General features: G+C 44.4%; 1 protein-coding gene across 2 annotated transcripts in view; it reads left to right on the forward strand.

Moving 5' to 3' along the window:
• MICOS10 (mitochondrial contact site and cristae organizing system subunit 10) overlaps nt 1-16,007 on the forward strand; it is a 106,875-nt gene extending 90,868 nt beyond the window's left edge. Inside the window, exons 3-4 of one of the 2 annotated variants that reach the window (XM_069240159.1) lie at nt 8,592-8,701; nt 9,195-9,332. In XM_069240159.1, coding sequence (XP_069096260.1) covers nt 8,592-8,701; nt 9,195-9,314 — 230 coding nt within the window. In that variant the 3' untranslated portion in view covers nt 9,315-9,332. Of the gene's footprint in view, nt 1-8,591; nt 8,702-9,194; nt 9,333-15,820 lie in introns of those variants that run through there. The other variant, XM_069240160.1, reaches the window with a different exon arrangement.
• Nucleotides 16,008-16,866: the final 859 nt, after the last annotated feature.

The raw sequence follows: 16,866 nt of genomic DNA on the forward strand, positions 1-16,866 counted from the left end.
GTGGCCAAATCCCTTGTGACATAAAAACACGAACCAGTACGCCCATGATATGCTGTTGAAAGCCTCTTCTATTTCTACCAACACCTCGCGGCCAAGGTCTGACAACAAGGCGCCAATGACATGAAACAACTATTTTATATTCATAGATGTGCTCCTACCAGGAACAAATCAAAACTGTTCGGGGTGGCTCAGAATCGGCAGACAGGGCAGAATACGCTTGAGGTCCCGATACAAATCCCTCTAATGTACACCTTGAACTTGTCCCACTCAATCAGTGGCGAAGAGGCTGGGTCCATGTTAAGCTCAAAGAATCGCAGAATTCCTTCCCTCATTGTGCCGCTAAACGCAGTATCCTCAAGTGCAGCACACAGGGATGTGGAATTCCTATCGCCCGACGCCCGGGACATCTTGTTTGGGGTCAAGGGCAACAAGTTTTTATGTTTACTTTGTCCTTGGGACAAGTAGGCCCAACCCTCTGCAGCACAAACCCTTTGGCTGCCTGTTTACAGAGAGTGGAACTCTGCAGTTGAGGTAATGTGTTTCCAAAAGATAATGCTGTTCGAACTTGTATTTATGGTTCATTATTTGAAAGCCTTCATTATTAGGGTGAGTGCTGTAAATAGATGTTTTAAGGTCACTACTGACGCTGGTTCCAGTACAAAAAAAAAAAAAAGTGTATACACATGTTTGAAAAGTTTAGGCTATGAGGCTAAGTATAATGCTCCCAGAATGCTCTCTGATTAGATGCAAATGAAGTGTCATTTAGTAAAATGTGTTGATGCACGCTAGTATTTCCCAAAAATATTTCTAATGGAAAATCAGTGTAACAATTTTAAACATGATTATGGGAAGCATGAAAATAAACAAACACTGACAAAGCCAACTGATCTGACATATTTTTAGAAGTCTTTTAGTTTCATCAATGTGTGTCTTGTTTTGACATGGCTTTTCTAACACTTTATTGTTGTGGGAGCTACCAGGCCCTCAACACTGTAACAAACACTGGCAAAAAAAAAAAAAAACGTTTTTGAACTCTAAAAGCACACGTTGCCACCAGTGGCATAACAAAGGCCCCACAGCCGCCCTCCAGGGGGCCCCTTCAGCACAGCACAGCACCTGGCCGGAGTGAGTCTGGAGAGGGGGCTCCTCCATGTTCTTTGCAAAGGGGCACCCTCCAGTTTCGTTACGTCACTGATTGCCACTGTAGTTCCTGACACTGAACAAAACTACTTTGTGTGCCAATATGCTCCTTGTGGAAGAGCAGAATGCGATCACTCACAGTAAAGCCAGCCGAAAGAGCGAGAAATAGAAGTTTAATAAAAACAAAATGTCTTTGTTAACACCAGACCTAATTAGGGACCAAGACCCACATGTAGGTAGCTTTTTGCATGTCGCAAACAGCGACTTTCGCTGTTTGCGACGTGCAAAAAGCACATTGCGATGCACAAACCCAATTTTGCGATTCGGTAACCTGGTTATCGAATCGTAAAGCGGGTTTGTGACTCGCAATTAGGAAGGGGTGTTCCCTTCCTAATTGCGACTCGCAGTGCAATGTAGGATTGTTTTGTGACCGCGGGAGCAAACCAATCGCAGTTTGCACCCATTTCAAATGGGTGCTAACACTTTCGCTAAAGGGAAGGGGTCCCCATGGGACCCCTTCCCCATTGTGAATGTCACTGTAAACATTTTTTCAGAGCGGACCACTGCCTGCTCTGAAAAAATGAAACGAAAACGTTTCATTTTTCGTTTTTGTAATGCATCTCGTTTTCCTTTAAGGAAAACGGACTGCATTACAAAAAAAAAAAAACTGCTTTATTGAAAAGCAGTCACAGACATGGTGGTCTGCTGTCTCCAGCAGGCCACCATCCCTGTGAGGGCCGCCATTCGCAAGGGAGTCGTAAATTGCCACCCACCTCATGATTATTCATGAGGTGAGCATTTGTGAAGCCTTTGCGACTCGCAATTTGTGGGTCGCAAATCTGAACCTACCGACATGTGGCCCCAAATTCTTAAAGTCACAAAAGTGCTCCCATGGTATATGTCGTACTCCTATAAAATATTTGTGAACTGTATTTTAGCATGGGTAAATACGATGTGTAGATTTGCTCATGTGAAAATCTATTGAGCATTTGCAAGTTCATTTTCCCTCCAGCCACTTTCTTCCCAACCCTGGAAGAAGTTCTAATTCTGCCATTGTCAGGAGTAAATGTCCAACCTTTCTTATTATGGGAAAATATTAGAGAGAAGCTGGTGAAAATCTTTAAAACATGCAGGTTAGTAGGTTTGCTGACTCAAAGGCATTCCAGCCCTGTATCTATTGCTTACTGCTTCCTCCAGCCCCAGTATGCAGATCTGCAGAAAGGTGGCAAAATAAGGAAATTGCTACAGTAGGGATTGAAACTGCAAGTATTCAAGCCCTACTAAGGTAGTAGCCCTGGCATAATCAGAGAGGCTATTATCAGAGCTCTTACATAATGAGATTGCTGCCATAATTTGTCGCCACACTACATGGCACCAAAGGGACAAGTAGATCTTTTTACAGGACAAGTAGATTTGAGAAGCAACCTGTCCCCTGGACAAGTAGATATTTTAATAAATTCCACACCCCTGAGCACATCTAGGCAGCCACTAAGGAATGCATGTTCTCACTGCCCCATTAAAGCGCAAGCAGGAGTGGACATTGATCCGATTTTGTTTTCACTAGATACTCTGCACTATGTGTTGCACCAGCCAGAGGTCGGAAAGTGAGCAGCAAGTCAATCCTAATGGCAGTTCATGTATGTAGCAAAAGTGTGAATATTCCCTGCCCACTGGGTTAGCCCGCCTCTACACATTCAGCAAGTGCCAATTAAGCTGCCAGACTCTGAATTGCTCCGCCACTTGGATCGCCGCCATGTCCGGCAGAAGCAGGTGAGTGTTAATCCAAGGTCCGGCTAACACTGGGTCCACTGCCTATCACACCCACTATTCCCTGTGGGCCCTTTCCCTGCTGCCCTCTGACCTCGGAGCATGTTGTAGATACTGCTGTGTCTGTCTGGATGTGCTGCATCCTCGCATCTATGACAAATAACATAATAAAAATCTGTAACCCAAACTAGGAACACCCCTCCACTGTCCAAGATAAAAAACAGTATCCTGCCCAAATTTAGCAACAATTACAGACCTGAACAAAAGAAGAGGGTCATCACCAGGGTAGTACACGTGCTAATACAGCAAGCATTGGCAATGCAGTGGGTCTCGCATTTGCTCGAATTAGAGCTATTGTCATTGTAAATTCATAACAGGACTTTTCTTGACACATAAATTGGTCAACCCGCCTCATAATTTGGTCTTTTCCTGCCACACAATTCCGGTGGCCCTGCATATAACTATTGCACTTCAATTTACCTTCTTTCTCTACAAGCAGCCAAAAATGAAAATGTTGCCAATTAGCATCCTAATTTAAATCTGCCATGCTAATTCCAATAGAATACCACTTTCACCACCCCACCCTCCGAGTTGCTGGCTAGCTAACACCATTCCCCAAAAAAAGACACAAGTCCGCCACAGAGGAGTAACAAGTGAAATAAACTAGAAGGGACACCCAAATAGATCAAGTGTTGAAACAGTCACGGTGTAATAAGGATGTTAAGTTGGCCTGAATCATTGTCATAATTGCAATAAGGAGAGATTAATAAAGCGTATATAGTTACCATATAAACCCAATGAACAACCTTTGTCAGAAATAAACATTTGCCATTATTCTGTAATTCTCAGAACAGCCCCTAGAGGGCACCACAATTAAAACAGCATTAGTAAGAAACATGGTCATGTAACCATATAGTTAGCACCTAGAGGACTTCACCACATGAAAATAAAATAACCAAAAGTAATGCAGTTTAACCATATATCTATCCCCTACAGAGTATAGTGCATTATACATTTTCAGGGCTGGCAAGCCTACTGCATTAATATTACAAACAAGACCCTTAAAACACAATTTACTCAGCCATAAAACAAAAGCTCCAGTCGTGAGAGGTTAAAAAGACACTAAATGGTGGGACGGGTTATTATTTTGGGATCCCTGCTAAGCTAGTGAGGGGCCCAGACTTTTGAAGGTGGTCCCATTGTCTTAGGACCACCACTGGCTGAGTTATAACTAAAAATGGTTTGTAAAAGAATGCCCTACAAAGCATTATCGGACGACCAAGTGCAGCGCATATTGTAGTATGTTGATTGTAATGCTGAGAACAGTCTCTAGAGGAGACTATGGTCACGTAACCATATAGTCCGCTCCTAGAGAACATACTATATGGTCACGTAACCATATAGTCCGCTCCTAGAGAACATACTACATGAAAACCGAATGGAAGAAAGTAATGCAGTGCAGCCATATATTTAGCCCCCAGAGAGAGAGTGTAGTCTCTTACACATTTTCCGGCCTAACAGGCCTACTGCAATTCTAAGACCAATAGAACACAAACTACGCTCAGCTGTAAAACAAACATTCCACCCATGAGAGTTTAAAAAGACACTGCATGGTGGCAGGGGTTATTATTTCGGGGTCCCGACTAATGTGTGGGGACCCAGGGATGATCTAGACAGATGATTTATACAGCCAGCAAGAGCAGGTTGTAGTGAATGTTTTGAAGGTGGTCCCATTGTCCTAGGACAACCAAAGGCAGAATTATGATCAGAAATGTTTTGTAAAAGAATGCCCTGCAAAGCATTATGGGATGCCTGAGTGCAGTGAATATTGTAGTATGTTGACTGTAATGCTCAGAACAGCCTCTAGAGAACACCTCAATAATAATCTAATTTGTAAGAAACATGGTCATTTACCATATAGTTAGCCCCTGGAGGGCATAACCACAGGAAAACAGAATAGCAGAAAGCAATACAATGCAACCATATATTTAGCTTGTAGAGGGCATGGTGTATTATATATTTTCAGGGCTAACGGGCCTACTGCAACTCTAAGCCCCTTAGAACACAAACTACTCCCTGTTCCAGTTTACGAGAGCTTAAAAAGGGACTGATTAGTGGCAGGGGTTATTATTTTGGGGTCCTGACTAACCTAGTGAGGGGCCCAGAGATAAGCTAAACAGAGTGCACCATGCTGAATGTTTTGGTGGTGGTCCTATTGTAGTAGGACCACCACAGGCAGAGTTATGGGCAGACATGTTGTGGAAGAGTGCTTGGAAAGCATTATGGGTTGAGTTTTCCCAAGTGCAGTGAGTATTGTATCAGCTCTCCCGCTGTGCCAGGCGAGCCTATTAGCGGATTGCTGTGTGTTTTTTCAAAAACATTTTTAGTGAAGCATTTATCAATTACAAGTGTTTTTGGTAACGCTGTGGAGCGCTAAGGGGAAAATTCAAAAGAAATTACTTTGATTAGGTAACCGTGTGAACAATGTGACCAGTGCTCCAATGCCATGGAGCACTAAGGGGAGAGACAAAATAAACAAGCATTTGCAATGCAATAGGGTCTCGCATTTCTCCGAATTAGAGCTATTAGCAGTGTAAACTCCCAACCGGATTTTTCTTGCCACATTAAATGGGGGAAAAAACAGCGCGATCACGCTGCTACAGTTCACTCGTAGTGAAATCTATCGGCAAAAGTGCAATTATCTACGTAACCGGCAAAAGTGCAATTAACTATGTAACCGGGTCGATGTTATGCAAATCGCTCGACTTCTGCCAATTGAGATCGCGCTGTGAAAAAAAGTAGTCCTCAAACTTGACAGGAAATAGCGAGTCTCACATGTTTTCAGTACTTGGTTGCTGCGCTTGAGGAGGGCTAACCACCCGAAAAGGCATGACGTATGCGTGCCTTCCACTAATCAAAGCAAGCAGATTTTGAAAGGCAAGCCCACGAACCAATGAAAGACACTGATGTGACATGGACGGGGCTCCAAGCCCTTTTCTAATTACTAAAGCATCTTGCAAGCGAAATACATGCACAAGCACATGCGACGCAGGCTCGACACTAAAAAGTAGTTCGCCCAAGCTGAAGTATAATGGCAGTCATGCAATTATCCATGTAACAGGGTCAGTCTGCAAAGCGGTACCAAAACTGCCCCAAGGCAGGAGAAATATAAAGCTTCTACCAATGATATCACTGGATTTTTTAAAGGCAACCCCACGAACAAGTGATAGTGATGGGCATGAGATTGGTGTGGTTAAAAGCCCACAGATAGCAACCGGTCAGAAAGTCTTTGCACGCTCGACCTAAAAATAAGTGGCAAAACAGAAGAAAGAAATAAAAACAGGGCTGGTAAAACACTAGGAAAGCAAAAGCACAGAAGTGATTTGGAGAGACTCATAGAACATAACAGCAAAGAGAAACTTAAGTTCTCAAAAGGTAGGCCTGAATTGAGCTTCTCCGATGTCTGTTCATTGTGTGGACCAGATCCCCCAAAGAAGCATCCACTGTTGTTCCGTCATGGGGCACTTAGTTCCACCTCGTACGGGTCCATATTCCTGTTACTTGAGGGCTCTGGTGCTATAGCAGTTTCTCTGCAGACTGTGGCATGACCCGCAGGTGGAGCTGCCCCGCCCGATCCAGTCCCCGGCTGGAGTCGCCTGACCCGTCTTTCCTGCTGACCTCCAAGGCCATGACAGTGGCGGCGCCCTAACATACCATAGCCGCCTGCAGTGCTGCAGCCCGGTTAGTGTTCGCTTGGTGCTTGTCATGCTACAGGACCACACAGCGTCCAACTTCCCTCCACCTTTGGCTGTGAAGTCTCCGTGAGCCTAGAGAATGCTGTATCCATTCTTGTGAGGACCCCAGCTGCAACGAGGCCCCATGCGTCTCTATCTAGTCCTATGCTGGATCCATGAAGAAGAGGGACCTCCACCCATGCGTCACATGAAGATGGGACTGGAAAAGTAAAGAATATTTCAACCCCATGTCTCTCAGCCTTCATTTCAAGGACAGGAAGGATGCCCTTTGCCACTGAACAGTCCAAGTGGAGACGAAAGTATGTAGACCTTGCTGTTAGTAACCACGTAATGGTCAGTGTGGCTGGATGCGTGCAGTATGATGTCCCTGTGCCGGAAGTGCAGGAGCTTGGCCACTGCCGGTCTCGATGGGGCCGTCGATGGCGGCGCTCAGTGCGTAACTCAAAGCTCTCATTCCTACTCTGTATCACCATGTTACCTCCTAGTAGGATCCTCGTTGCTCATTATAAATGCTTGAATAATCTCCAGCTGTCTGCGTGAACCTGGAGCACTGTACACTAGATGTGGTGTTCATAGACTGTAGCACAGAACTCTAAAGTCCATTTTTCCATAGGATGAACAGCACCCTGTGAATAGCTTATCAGAAGTGGATTTTTTTCCAGGAAAGCCAAATTATCCTGGTAACATTTTTAAAACGACTTTGCAACAGCATAAGTGCAGAGACGGGCTAAAATATGAAAAGAGCAAGACAGAATGAAGGCTGATGTACTTCTGTTGCGAAAAGACTCCTGGTAAGGGACATCTATCCGTTCCTGGGTGTTAACCGATGTGGTGCACTACTGTTTAGTTAAGTTCTCTTGAACTTTACATTTCTCCTGTTTTTCCACTTTTATACCGATTTCCAGGAAATTAAACCAGTTCTCATTCCAATTAGTGTTAGTTTCTTTATTGGTGCATACCTCTTTCGAAAGGGTTAATCATACACTTTATTTTCTCCAAATTGTGCACACCCGGAGTGGAACTTTTTCAGTGGCTATTTGCATAACTAGTGCAGAAGATGGTTTTTTCAGCATTTTAGTTATTGCTTTTTTTGTTGATTTCTTCCTGATGAGACACTGCTGACCCCAACGAGTGGGAAACAGGATGGGTGAAAGATGCACGGTCTTCTTCATTCATGTGTTTACCTTCTGGAACCTGAGAGCTTTGGATTAGGTGTTTTAGCTCTTGCCTGCCACTGTAGATATCGATATTTTTGCCCTTGTTGATACTATTGGTAGAATTGAAAAAGCTGTCAAGGGGATTTGACCTTCTGCTGGTAGGATCTTCTATCCCAGGGACTGAGCTGTTCCAAGAACAAAAGCGGGGGCTCATTTAAGGGATAGGACTTCAATGAATATTCCTACAGTATAGAACAAGTACAATGTTTTTCTCTTTTCTACTGTCTGGCGCACTCCCTACCTCCCAGTTGTATTTTCTGTTGTCTCTTTCTAGATCACTTTTCCTCATCCTTTTCTCTTACCATCACTTTCTGTTTTCCCTCTCTCCCAATGGTCCATGGCTCTCAGCTCTCTCTTTTGAGGCTTCGGGTCCCTCATCCCTCTCCTACCCTCTCTTCCAGTTAATTAGCTTGTACCAAAATAAGTTGTTTTCTCTTTGTATTGTGTGTTGACAGTGTGAGGCTTTCTGGATGTTTAATGCTGCTGATTATACCTTCTCGGTTACTTTGTTTTCAGAGGTATTACTGTTTATTATTGCTTGCAATGTGTTAACCTTAGTGATCAGCACCTGAATCCTGTTCACTTGCTGGGATGGATCCAACTTTGTGCGTGTGTTTAAGAAGCTGATTAATGTGTTGTCGGCACTCAACTTCTGCCCCTTGATGGTCAAACACGATTATGTTTTAATGTTTAATTTCTCTAATCCTTGCAGGGAAGACTTGGCCCATTGTCTTTGCCTCTGGGATTGGACTAGGCATGGCGTATTCCAACTGTCAGAATGATTTTCAGTCACCTTACCTGCTCCATGGAAAGTTTGTGAAAGTAAGTGGTATATTGACTTCTTTTTATTGATCTGAGCATTGTGCTTCATCTAAATAAGACACTCCAACTCGCTACTTGCACTGCATACTCTGACAAATAAAATAATTAATCTCCGCTCTCAAACTCAACCTCTTTCAGTCACTTTCTAATTGTATTTCTTACTTTGTCCAGCTACATCACTCTACTGCCTTTCCTTTTCATGTAGAATGGGCCCGAGGCTACGCTTCAATTTTCGAAACCCCAGAATTCTAGACTGGAGTAAACTTTAAAAAACAAACAAACCAAAAAAAAAAACAGTGGTGAAAACATCATTTTACTTTAGAGAACAAAAATCAGAGTATCATAGAGAAACACAAAATCAAGGATTTCAAAATGTAGGGCCTGGAGGGCTTGAGCTGTGGCACATTCGAGGTAATAAATGACTGTAAATGTGTTCAATTTAAATTCAGTGTATTTAAATTTATCTTACGTTGATGTCATTAAAATCTGGCAGGTATCCCGCTCTAATGGACCTACGCCGACCACTCCTGATGTAAAGCAGGCTGATCACCAATCGCAGCAGAACAGACATCGCAGAATCGAGGCAGATAATAAGAGGAAGGCAAGGCAGTAACTTCAGGCTAGAGTAATATGCATAGTAGGGATGCTCTAGAAGCATCTACCTGCTTTCTTTTATATTGCTGAAAGCAGGTAAGTACTTTTTTAGTAGTTGTCTTCCTGTCATTAGTCAGTCTTGCTGACCTACGCCTAACTGAAAACCTGATCTGTAGTTCCTACAGACTGTTTTCTTGCCTGGCAGCTGCAGATCTCCAGCCTCCATTAAAAAGAATGATGCCACTATAGGTGCCGATTAAGAACTGTACTAAATTGTAGTATGGACAGGAAGCCCTCTGTGTGATGCTGCCATGGCTTCCCTTCCCAATCGGGGGACAACTTAGAAAGGTCAGTGTTGCTTCCACTGGTCAGGCATGGATCCCAAAGTTTTGGCCTGAATTTCTGACCAGCCCCCCAAATGTCACGAACCAAACAGAACCCAGGTGTTGCGGCACATATGCAGTAGCACATACTCTGGGTTCTGTTGCCTGACCTGCATTGACAGTCAGTGGATTCCAATCTGCAATTTAGACTGCCCGGACCTCCCACGTATTTGATATTGTGATTGGATTTTGGAAGGTATTTGGTAACCTTTTTGTGACCAAATTGAGAATGGGTAGTACTCCTGCTGTTTGTGAACTAGTTTGTCACTTAAGTGCTACTGACAAGAAGTCCTGCTTTGATTTAAAAACAACAAGTTCTGTAGTTTCTGTTCATTCCACATGCTCCCCATTGCCTTACTAGCGTAACTGTTTTCAGAATGAAATTAGAGATGTACTAGCTTCCTCTCAAAAACCTTCTTAGTGTTTGTCTACTTCCCTTCAAGTCCTCCCCCACACCAACAGTTGAGATGAGGTCACCCTCTCCATTCCCAAGCAGCGTTTTTTCCTTTTTCACCCTCATCATCTTTTTCTCTGCTTCTCCTGAGGCTCACACCAGATTCACCTTCCCTCTACTAGCGGTGAGTGATGAAAATGTTGCAATTTGTTGGACTTTGCCATCTCTACAGGGTCATCCCAGACTTTTTACCTTCACCTCCTTCCTATGCGAACACTTTTTTGCTTTCTTTTAGGACGCTGTGCACTTGCACATTGCAAACCAGTGTAAATGTGCTTGTGCTCTTTCCCTAAAACATGGTAAAATTGACTTACATGTAATTGCCACATTTAATCTACTTTTAATTCCCTAGTAAACTGTAATACATGTACCCTGGGCCAGTTAATTAAATGCTGCTAGTGGATCTGCAGCACTTATTGTTTTACCCACACAAGAAGCAGTTGTGTCAAGCTTGCCACTGAATCCTGTAGCACAGTTTTAAACTGCCATTTCAACTTGGCAAAATAGCAATGTTGCCAGGCCTAAATCTTCCTTTTTTTTAATACATCTAAGTCACCCCCAAGGTAGGTCCCCAAGGCTCATAGGACAGGGTTTGTTGTACTTAAAAGGTGGACATGTTAAAGTTTTACATGTCCTAGCAGTGAAAAGCTCCTAACGTCGTTGGAAATATCATGTTTAGACCCAAATGATTAGTTATTTTATTATCCTCTTTAATGGAAAATTTGGATTTTAGGTGTCGGGTCTGAAAATGCAGCTTTAGAAAGTTGACATTTTCTTGTCCTAACTTTTGTTCCTGCTGCTGGTGTCCTGGGTTACATGACTGTTCTGTTGAGTTTTGTGTATTCCTCCCAAAAGGGGACTAAGTGTTGGTGGGTGGGTGGCAGCTGTTCCCGGCCCCACTTCAAAGTACTTGCCTACAGCACACACAAAGGAACCGTGCACTAGACATTTGCCACTCCAGACTTTTTTGAGCCTTGACAAAGAAAGAACTTTCAAGAACCAGACCTGGGGGTAATATAGGAAATTTCATCAATTCAAAGGCTGATACCAGGTATAGTGCACCCTCCGAACGCTCCTTTAGTACACTCCTGGACTTGTGGAATTTACAGGACTGCCTTGTTCCCCTGAGACTTCCTACTGCTTGAGGCCTGCCTTGTTCTATCAAAAGAAATTATGGACCTGCTCCCTTTATTCTGGGCTAACCCGAGTGACTCCAAGGGTCAGTTGGCTGACCTCCTGTTCTTGGCTGCAGGGAAACAAGCTCCAGAAGCCTCATTTCAACTACCGAGCTGACCTCCTTGAACTGGACGTGCCTGAGACCAGCTGGCCTATTCTAGAGTGAATCCTTGATCCCCAAGATGTGCCTCCCCAGGCCATAGACCCTTGGCTGGCATCAGAGTGCACACCACCCGAACAAAATGACAAATCCTGAAGATTTGGACTCTTGGTGACCACAAATGGACCAGTTTGCATCCAGATCATTGCACTGTGACAGCCACTAATGCAAAGCTCTGGTGAACCAGACTCTTCAAACTACAGTGACCACTGGCAATGCGAGATGTGCACTTTACGCTAAAGTGGCAACCATACGCAACGCTCTTACTGCTCCTTGTGATCTCCTCCACTATGATGTGCACTCTTTATGCCGGACCTTTGAAAGGTAACTTTTTCAGCTGGACTAAACTTTTCTGTGGTCGGCCAGAACTTGTGGATTTCCACCGCAGTAGGATGACCTTGAGTTGAGCTTTGTGCTTTTAGGTGCTATACTTACCGAAAACATTGGACTTCAATATCGCTGGTTCTACGGATTGGATTTAATTTGTTTTGGTGTAATTTTATTTATTAAAATTTACCCTATGTTTCTAAATTGGTTTGGGTTTTTTCTTGTGTTGTTTTCATTTTGTTACTATTTGTGTGCTACATAAATGCTTAACACATTGCCTCTAATTTAAGCCTAACTGCTTTTGTGCTAAACTACCAGAGGATTAATCACAGGTTAATTTAGTGACTTTTGTGGTTCACCCCGACAAGGATTGTGGTTGTTGCTTGCTTGAGTAGGTATTCCACCACCACCCCTCCAATACAATTCCGCACCAGTGGCCGATTCCCAGCTTTTTTTGTTATTGAAGTTAGTACTGAAATGAAGCCAAGAGACCGCATGAAGTGCTGAGTTTTGTGTGCAATGTAGGTATAAGAAGATGGAAAGGTATGGCAACTACTTTTCTCTTCACGCCATTTCTTAATCTTGGTTGCACCCTATGCCCTCGTCTTTTATTTGCTGCTATTCCGATCAGACCGTCTTCCTCGATGCTATTCGAGCAATGGGAGCAGCCCCTTTAGGTATTTATGGCATGGTTTGTGTTCTCAGATATTTCACTCGCTCACCCTCATCTATTTTTCTGTAATGCTGGCGGCAGAGGAGTAAACCACGGGGTTGCGTATAATACATGCTGCCCTGGAAGATGGTCTGTGGAGTTAGACCCAAGGCACGCACAGAAGCAAAGCAGGGATGGCAAGTGCTGTTTTGAGACAACTCAGAGTCGATGTAGGGGATTCCAGGAGTGCAGATCCCCCGTCCAGGGAGGACAGTCCATTCCTCAAGGTGTAACGGTGCAGCATGCAGTTGAGGGTACTGGCTATTCTTCTCGATCTGCCTTCCCAGCGCTGCTACTGACATTTCTTAATGGTTACTTAAAATCCGAGAACTGTTCTAACCTTAGATTATAACCCTAAGTATCGGACACCTGGAGCACAGCTGCACAGAACTCCTACCCGTAGAGATCCGATCTGCCCGGTCTAGTCATGCTGTTAGATGCCCCTCTGTCGAGCCTGCACTGGTACAGCCCTGATACCCGGGGTGCAGAGGTCGGTTCCATGACACGAGCCCGATTGCTGCTGGCGGCTGTGCTTCCCATGCGCTTGTAGTCTGGGCCCAGAGTTCTGCTCGCGGCCTCTTGTGCGTGGCAGCCTCACGGATGCTCTCCATGTAGTTTCTGGATGTAGTTGCCGGAGTAGCCTTGCTTTCACTGGCACAGGCGCTGGCTACGGCTTGTGCGTAGGAAGGAGGGAGAGGCCTCGCTAACTGCTTGCGTCTTTAATGCCTAATATCAGTAATTGCCTCCAAATGTGTCGTCATGGTTAATAGCTGCAGGGCTGTTAACTGTCTAATTATTTAATTTCTTTTGGGACGCAGTGTGGAAACTATTAGTGTCTTACTGCTGCTGGGGCTGGGAGGGGAGCAGGAATTCTTCGTTGTTTGAGAATGTTCTTCCTCCTCGAGGGCATTGGCTTCCAAGAAGCCGAGGCCCAGGAAAACATCCGCTTACTCATCGTTTGGTTTGATTTCTTCAATGATGTGTTTTTCATTTAAAGAAATATTTGCTGAAATCATAAACCCAGTTTTACGTGTTCTTATGTGGCTCCCCTCCTCCCCAAAGACTCGTGTTTATTCCGATTAGTCTCCCTCGGTGTTTCTCCTCGGTTCTTAACGGATTCAGCTCCCTCCCTTCCTACTTCTTGGTTCGATTTGTCCCCCCCCCCCCCCCCGTCCACTTTGCCTCCCAAATTATTGCGATGTGGTTCTGATTATTCAAAACACCACCACCAAAAAACTGCTTTGGTTGCAGTGTTGTACCGTGTTTTACTCCCACCTCGGTTCCTGTTACGGACAAGAGCCAAGGGGTGGAAGAAAGCTTCACGGATCCGGTAATTGCTGCACCCGGTATTTAGATTTCATGTCTCCCAGTGTTCTCATGCCACTCGCTTCCTAGCAGATCGTTCCGAACCCATAAGCTGGATGTGATCGGACTCTGTTTTACTCCCGCTGGTTGAACGATGGCGGTAAAAGAAGATCCTTGAGCAATTAGTTATGAGTCTCTCCATTTGCTTATATATCTGAATTACCTGCAGATCTCCTCCGTGCCCTCAGCTGTTTATGGGTCTCTCTGTTCGCCTTTACATCTGTTCCTGACAGATATTGAATGTTATTTTTTGTAGTGCACAACAAAATCTAAATGTCTGTAAATAAACTGTACAGATATTTCAGAAAATATCAGAATTAGGAAAGCAGAAATGCAGCATATTGTTTGTAATTCTGAGGTGTGGTGGAAACATTTGAATACGATGACAACAAATCAGTACACTTGTGTTGCCATTTCCTCACATTATCGTTTGTGCGCTGTATAGTTTTATCATTAAAACTTTGTGCAGATGTAACGGTCATTTCAGTTGCAGATTTGTTGTCTGTAATAGCAGTGTGCTACCATACCATGCATACTCCATTCTACGCAACTCCACTCCGACACTTTTCCATTCTATGGCAGTCCACTCTAGCACTCTGACACACTGCTTATCCACACCACTCCCTTAAGTGTTACTCGTCTCAATGCCATTCTTTGCCACCCTACATCCTGCCACTCTGCGCTGTCACTCTGCTCTTTACAGCTAGCTACTCCGACACTCTACAGCATTCTGACACTACTCTACGACTACATCACTGCTCTACAGCACTTAATGGCACTACTCTGCAGCATTTCTCTACGACACTACTCTACAGCATCTCTACGACACTACTCTACAGCATCTCTCTACGACAATCTAACACGCTACAACACTTGACTCTACAACATTCTCTACAACACTCTCTAGGACACTATACCACTCTAGGACACTACTCTACAACACGCTAGGATACTCCACAACATGATCTACAACACTCTCCACGTCACTCCACTCTGCCACTGTATGCCACGCCAAGCTGATCTTCCACTCCCCACGTCACTCTGCGACCCTGCCATTCTGCGACCCCCCCCACCCCACACCACTGTGCAACCCCCCCCCCCCCCCTCACACCACTTGGTGACCCCCCACACACCTATCAGGCCACTCTGTGGGCCCCCCCGTGCCACTCAGCAGTCCCCACGCCACAACTTTATTCCTATTCCACAACTTTACTCCACTCTGCTGCAGGCCATGGCACACTACGACTCTACTCCATTCCACTCCAGGCCATGACACACTGTGACTCTACTCCCCTCTGAACCCCTTCACCTCTGTGCTCTATTGTATGCTCCCCACACTACAACCTCCTACTCTACCACCCCAATTCGACCCACTCTACACCACAATACTCTGCAACTATCTACTCTATGCCTCAGTACTCTAAAACCCTCCAGCTATATACTATTTGACCCTGTACTCTGTGTGGTGTTCTGATTGTGTTGCCTTATTTTTGTACAGTCTATGTTTGGGGTTGTCACACACAGTGTCCTATTACTCAGTTACTGCTGAATATGCACTCCAGCAGCCCTGTGCATTATCTCCAGACATCTTCATACTTTAGACTTCTTGCTCTTCATTTCACTTTCTTGCTTCACCTCACTCTTCTGATGTGCCCCAGTTTCCGTCACTTTTTTGCTCCCCGCTCATGCTTGTTGCTCATTTTTATCTCCTTTTGCTTCTTAGGCCTCCTTTACTTAATATTGTCTGTACCGCCTCTTGCTCTCTGGCAGTTTGTTTGCTTCGACCTCTGCTCTATTTATTATTCTGCACCTCTTTAGCTGAAACACCTTTACTCTTCCTTTTCTACTTGCTCTCTCCCAGCCTTTGCATTCTTCCCTGTATATGACCTGTGAGCAAATCTCCTGTCCCACACTGTCTGATCTCTGGCTTTTTCCTTTCGTTCTGCAGGAGTTGCAACATAAAGATTGTGAATGATTTTGTACTCTTCCCATCTGCCCAGCATGAAGAAATGGACACCAGACGTGGGCTAGGGAATCTTGCTACTGGACTACATTTCCAGCGACCTACTGCACCTTTGTTTTCTTGATGCTGTGGAGGCGCCTCACAATTTTAATAAAATGGTCCCATTGCAAGATCTCGATGTACTGTCTGCAAAATTCATGCGTTGCATACTTTGGAAAGTTTGGTGGGGGGAGGGTCAAAGGGAAGTTATGAAGTTATTTGAAGTGTGTAGACTGCAGAAAGAAAAGGGACCAGGTGTGTGTGTGTGTGTGTGTGTGTGTGTGTGTTGGAATAAGGTCCAGAAGCAGAAAAAGGAAGGGCATGAATGTTGGAGTTGGAATATGTAGAAGTGATTAAAAAGGAAAATAGACAAGAGGGTAGTTTGGTAAGATAAAGGCTGCAGTGGGATAGAGAGAATATGATGTAAGAGGAGATGTTTGGGAAAACAATTTGGGATGAAAACTTAGGATATGGTCGGGGTGCAAAGGCTGCATAGTGATATATTATGAAAATCGACTAAAAATGAGAGTGGAAAAAAATGTGAAACGCGATGGAAAAGGAGACAATTTAAATGTGTAGCAGACAGCCAGCCCTTGCTGTTAAATGTATCCGATAGAGACTTTTAGTTTCAGGTTCCTTACCATAGAGTTTCCCCCAGGTGTCAGTCGGATCCAGAGGTTTTCTTTTGAGCAGTACCCTTGTGCACTGTTAGGTGGCGTCGGCCTACTCTGTTGTTGGCATTGCTGTCGTCGTATGACGTCTTTGGTCTTATATAGTGCCACCCTAGCTGACAGATGTCAGTTCTTTTCTTTCCGCGCTAGCCTAAGCACAGATCCAATGAAAAGCTACCCTTACAGTCACTTTTTGACTGGCTTTTTGTTGAAGTTTTTTATTTTTTTCTTTTACTTCTGATGCGTCGAGATGTCATCTCATAAGACCGACTTCAAGCCCTGCCACTCCTGTCACCGCATGATGTTGGTGACGGATCGGCA

The sequence above is a fragment of the Pleurodeles waltl genome, chromosome 6 (genome assembly GCF_031143425.1).
Source record: "Pleurodeles waltl isolate 20211129_DDA chromosome 6, aPleWal1.hap1.20221129, whole genome shotgun sequence".
NCBI lineage: Eukaryota > Metazoa > Chordata > Amphibia > Caudata > Salamandridae > Pleurodeles > Pleurodeles waltl.